The sequence below is a fragment of the plastid genome of Solanum verrucosum (genome assembly GCF_900185275.1).
Source record: "Solanum verrucosum voucher PI 195170 plastid, complete genome".
NCBI classification, from domain to species: domain Eukaryota; kingdom Viridiplantae; phylum Streptophyta; class Magnoliopsida; order Solanales; family Solanaceae; genus Solanum; species Solanum verrucosum.
Window position 1 is genome coordinate 80,001 of NC_041632.1, and position 5,000 is coordinate 85,000.

The following is a 5,000-nucleotide window of genomic DNA, read 5'->3' on the forward strand; positions in this document are numbered from 1 at the left end:
ATCTTCTTGGCTGTTATTCAAAAGGTCCAATAATGTATATATATTGGACATTTTGAGGCAATTATAGATCCTGGAAGACAATTCTGATTGGTCAATAAAAATCGATTTCAATGCTATTTTTTTTTTGTTTTTTATGAGTTTAGCCAATTTATCATGAAAGGTAAAAGGGGATAAAGGAACCGTGTGTTGATTGTCCTGTAAATATAAGTTGTCTTCCTCCATATGTAAAAAGGGAATAAATAAATCAATTAAATTTCGGGATGCGTCATGAAGTGCTTCTTTCGGAGTTAAACTTCCATTTGTCCATATTTCGATAAAAAGTATCTCTTGTTTTTCATTCCCATTCCCATAAGAATGAATACTATGATTCGCGTTTCGAACAGGCATGAATACAGCATCTATAGGATAACTTCCATCTTGAAAGTTATGTGGCGTTTTTATAAGATATCCACGATTTCTCTCTATTTGTAATCCAATACAAAAATCAATTGGTTCTGTTAAACTAGCTATATGTTGTGTATTATCAACGATTTCCACATAAGGTGGCAAGATGATATCTTGAGCAGTTACATATCCAGGACCCTTGACACAAATAGACGCGTCAGAAGTTCCATATAAATTACTTCTCAATACAATCTCTTTCAAATTCATTAAAATTTCATGTACCGATTCTTGAATGCCCGTTATGGTAGAATATTCATGTGGTACTTTCTCAGATTTTACACGTGTGATACATGTTCCTTCTATTTCCCCAAGTAAAGCTCTTCGCATCGCAATGCCTATTGTGTCGGCTTGGCCTTTCATAAGTGGAGACAGAATAAAGCGTCCATAATAAAGGCGTTTACTGTCTGTTCTTGATTCAACACACTTCCACTGTAGTGTCCGAGTAGATACTGTTACTTTCTCTCGAACCATAGTACTATTATTTGATTAGATCATCGAATCTTTTATTTCTCTTGAGATTTCTTCAATGTTCAGTTCTACACACGTCTTTTTTTCGGAGGTCTACAGCCATTATGTGGCATCGGAGTTACATCCCGTACGAAAGTTAATAGTATACCACTGCGACGAATAGCTCGTAATGCTGCATCTCTTCCGAGACCGGGACCTTTTATCATGACTTCTGCTCGTTGCATACCTTGATCCACTACTGTACGGATAGCGTTTACTGCTGCGGTTTGAGCAGCAAACGGTGTTCCTCTTCTCGTACCTTTGAATCCAGAAGTACCAGCTGAGGACCAAGAAACTACTCGACCCCGTACATCTGTAACAGTGACAATGGTATTATTGAAACTTGCTTGAACATGAATAACTCCCTTTGGTATTCTACGTGCACCCTTACGTGAACTAATACGTCCATTCCGACGCGAACTAATTTTCGGTATAGCTTTTGCCATATTTTATCATCTCGTAAATATGAGTCAGAGATATATGGATATATCCATTTCATGTCAAAACAGATTCTTTATTTGTACATCGGCTCTTCTGGCAAGTCTGATTAGCCCTGTCTTTGTTTATGTCTCGGGTTGGAACAAATTACTATAATGCGCCCCCTCCTACGGATTAGTCGACATTTTTCACAAATTTTACGAACGGAAGCTCTTATTTTCATATTTCTCATTCCTTACCTTAATTCTGAATCTATTTCTTGGAAGAAAATAAGTTTCTTGAAATTTTTCATCTCGAATTGTATTCCCACGAAAGGAATGGTGAAGTTGAAAACCTAATCCTTCAAATCTTTGTTGTGGAGTCGATAAATTATATGCCCTTTGGTTGAATCATAAGGACTTACTTCAATTTTAACTCTATCTCCTGGCAGTATCTGTATAAAACAAAGTTCCTTTGAGGTATCAACTAATGCGAAAGATATTAGACAACTCTCCCCCCTTTTTTTCTTTTTCGCAAATAGGAAGTTTCGAATCCAATTTGCATATTATAAAGGATTACCAGATATAACACAAAATTTCTCCACCTATTCCTTCTAGTCGCGCCTCTCGGTCTGTCATTATACCTCGAGAAGTAGAAAGAATTACAATCCCCATTCCACCTAAAATTCGCGGAATTCGTTGATAATTAGAATAGATTCGTAGACCAGGTCGACTGATTCGTTTTAAATTTAAAATATTTCTATAGGGTCTTTTCCTATTCCTTCTATGTCGCAGGGTTAAAACCAAAAAATATTTGTTGTTTTCTCGATGTTTTCTCACGTTTTCGATAAAACCCTCTCGTAAAAGTATTTGAACAATATTTTCGGTAATATTAGTAGATGCTATTCGAACCACCCTTTTTCGATCCATATCAGCATTTCGTATAGAAGTTATTATCTCAGCAATAGTGTCCCTGCCCATGATGAACTAAAATTATTGGGGTCTCCAAATTTGATATAATCAACGTGTTTTTTACTTATTTATTTTTGAATATGATATGAATTATTAAAGATATATGCGTGAGACACAATCTACTAATTAATCTATTTCTTTCAAATACCCCACTCGAAACAGATCACAATTTCATTTTATAATACCTCGGGAGCTAATGAAACTATTTTAGTAAAATTTAATTCTCTCAATTCCCGGGCGATTGCACCAAAAATTCGAGTTCCCTTTGGATTTCCTTCTTGATCAATAACAACTGCAGCATTGTCATCATATCGGATTATCATCCCGTTGTCACGTTTGAGTTCTTTACAGGTACGCACAATTACAGCTCTGACTACTTCTGATCTTTCTAGGGGCATATTTGGTACTGCTTCTTTGATCACAGCAACAATAACGTCACCAATATGAGCATATCGACGATTGCTAGCTCCTATGATTCGAATACACATCAATTCTCGAGCCCCGCTATTATCCGCTACATTTAAATGGGTCTGAGGTTGAATCATTTTTTTAATCCGTTCTTTGAATGCAAAGGGCGAAGAAAAAAAAAAGAAATATTTTTGTCAAAAAAAAAAAAAGAAACATGCGGTTTTCTTTCATATCTAAGAGCCCTTTCTACATTTTTTCTATTACATTACGAAATAATGAATTGAGTTCGTATAGGCATTTTGGATGCTGCTAGTGAAATAGCCCTTCTGGCTATATTTTCTGTTACTCCACCCATTTCATAAAGTATTCGCCCCGGTTTAACAACAGCTACCCAATATTCAGGGGATCCTTTTCCTGAACCCATACGTGTTTCTGCGGGTCTTAGTGTAACTGGTTTGTCTGGAAATATACGTACCCATATTTTTCCACCACGACGTGCATTTCGTGTCATTGCCCGTCGGCCTGCTTCTATTTGTCGAGATGTAATCCAAGCAGGTTCAAGTGCCTGAAGAGCATATTTACCGAAAGAAATATGATTACCTCGAGAAGATATTCCCTTCATTCTGCCTCTATGTTGTTTACGGAATCTGGTTCTTTTGGGGTTATAGTTGATGGTTGGTTCTGAATTCCATCTCTACTACAGAACCGGACGTGAGAGTTTCTTCTCATCCAGCTCCTCGCAAATAAAAGGATTCAAAAAAATGCAATTTGAATTAAGCTAGAATAGTCAATCTTAAGTTAAGATATATATGTATTTACTGAGTAATACCTTGAACGTGGGCTTCTTTGAGATTTCATTAAATCTATTAGTAATTTGTATATCTTGTTTGAATAGATAACTAAACTTTGTAGTTTTCTAAAGAGAAATAAAAAAAATTGTATTATTATACCAAATCCTTATTTTGTCCTTTATTGTATTGTCCTAAATTTTGCAATAAAAAAAGTTTTCGCGGGCGAATATTTACTCTTTCAATCCCTATTTCATTTGTAGGGTTAACTCGTGACTTCTCAGATCTCAGAATACATGAATTAATCTCTGGTTCGTTCCGCCATCCCGACCAGTGAATCATTAAGATTCCTTTTTCAATAGAATCTTTTGCATTCACAAGTTCCGTCGTTCCCATCACTTCTTACTTAATGGTTAGGTCCGAATTCTACAATGGAGCTCAGAATCAAATTGGTTCTTGAGTCAATCTTCTCAGTCTTTATTGGCTCGAAGCTCTTGATTTTTTGTTCTATTTCTATAAGAAGATTCTTTTTAGTATGGTATGAATGCGTATTGATGCTTTATTACACTGCTTTTTATGAGATTACTCATAGACCTTACATATTGGAATTTTATATCATTGGTATTCTTTTTCTCTCTTTCTCTCATCCTTCCGTTTATCCACATCTTTTTTGTCTATTTTGCTTTACAACTTAGAATCAGATTTTTTTGTTTATGCAAAAGATTTCAGTTGCTACAAAGATATGACCTATATATCATATCTTGACTGGTTCTTTAGATCCAGATAATGCGAAGTGATGGGTTGGTTATTAGTTCTATAGTTTTTAGTTCATACTATGTGGGCTGGGCTTTTTTAATCCTAACCCTAACAAAACCAACGAGTCACACACTAAGCATAGCAATTATATCAAATGGTCAATCGAATTTTTATTCAACCTTATAGAATTAAGAATTATAAATGTCCCCCTTGATTAGAAAAAGAATGGATTGGTCTTTTTTTTTGTTCAATCATTGGATAGAAGGGAAAGACAAGTAGTCAAATTATTCCGCGTCTAGAAATATCCAAATTTTGATGCCCAATATTCCATAGATAGTTCGAACTGTATAAGAGCAATAATCAATTTTAGCTCGAATCGTTTGTAGGGGAACCCTGCCTTCTCTGATCCATTCGACACGTGCAATTTCTTTTCCGTCGATACGCCCCGCAATTTGTATTTGAATTCCTTTTGTATCCGCTTGTTCTGTTAATTCAATAGCCTTTTTCATTGCTTTTCGAAATGAAACTCTATTCTTTAATTGTCCAGCTATAAATTCTGCAAGAATATTAGGGTTTCCGTAAGGTTTTGCAATTCTTGTGACAGCAATGTTCAGTTTTCGGTTTACACAATTAAATTCTTTTTGTAAGGTCATTTGTAATTCTTCGATTCCGCGCGGTCGACTTTCTATTAATAATTTTGGGAATCCCA

General features: G+C 35.4%; 7 protein-coding genes across 7 annotated transcripts in view; all 7 read right to left on the bottom strand. All coding sequences in view use genetic code 11, as the record gives it.

Annotated features, from left to right (window-relative positions):
- The window catches only part of rpoA, a 1,014-nt gene extending 99 nt beyond the window's left edge, over window positions 1-915 (bottom strand). Inside the window, exon 1 of the mRNA in view lies at window positions 1-915. This exon is cut by the window's left edge and continues 99 nt beyond it. Within this exon, the coding sequence (YP_009588823.1) occupies window positions 1-915 (915 nt within the window).
- Window positions 916-980: 65 nt separating this feature from the next.
- Window positions 981-1,397, bottom strand: rps11 (ribosomal protein S11). Its single transcript has one exon. It carries the CDS (start codon window positions 1,395-1,397, stop codon window positions 981-983), a length of 417 nt encoding a protein of 138 aa, YP_009588824.1.
- A 101-nt stretch (window positions 1,398-1,498) lies between these two features.
- Window positions 1,499-1,612, bottom strand: rpl36 (ribosomal protein L36). Its single transcript has one exon. The coding sequence runs from the start codon at window positions 1,610-1,612 to the stop codon at window positions 1,499-1,501; it is 114 nt and encodes a 37-aa protein (YP_009588825.1).
- Window positions 1,613-1,943: 331 nt separating this feature from the next.
- rps8 (ribosomal protein S8) lies at window positions 1,944-2,348 on the bottom strand. Its single transcript has one exon. It carries the CDS (start codon window positions 2,346-2,348, stop codon window positions 1,944-1,946), a length of 405 nt encoding a protein of 134 aa, YP_009588826.1.
- Window positions 2,349-2,515: 167 nt separating this feature from the next.
- rpl14 (ribosomal protein L14) lies at window positions 2,516-2,884 on the bottom strand. Its single transcript has one exon. The coding sequence runs from the start codon at window positions 2,882-2,884 to the stop codon at window positions 2,516-2,518; it is 369 nt and encodes a 122-aa protein (YP_009588827.1).
- Window positions 2,885-3,012: 128 nt separating this feature from the next.
- On the bottom strand, window positions 3,013-4,431 carry rpl16 (ribosomal protein L16). The gene is made up of 2 exons: window positions 4,423-4,431; window positions 3,013-3,408 (listed from the first exon to the last, which is right to left on the bottom strand). The coding sequence occupies exons 1-2, from the start codon at window positions 4,429-4,431 to the stop codon at window positions 3,013-3,015; spliced, it is 405 nt and encodes a 134-aa protein (YP_009588828.1).
- Window positions 4,432-4,575: 144 nt separating this feature from the next.
- Window positions 4,576-5,000, bottom strand: part of rps3 (ribosomal protein S3) — a 657-nt gene continuing 232 nt past the window's right edge. The window contains exon 1 of the mRNA in view: window positions 4,576-5,000. This exon is cut by the window's right edge and continues 232 nt beyond it. Coding sequence (YP_009588829.1) covers window positions 4,576-5,000 — 425 coding nt within the window.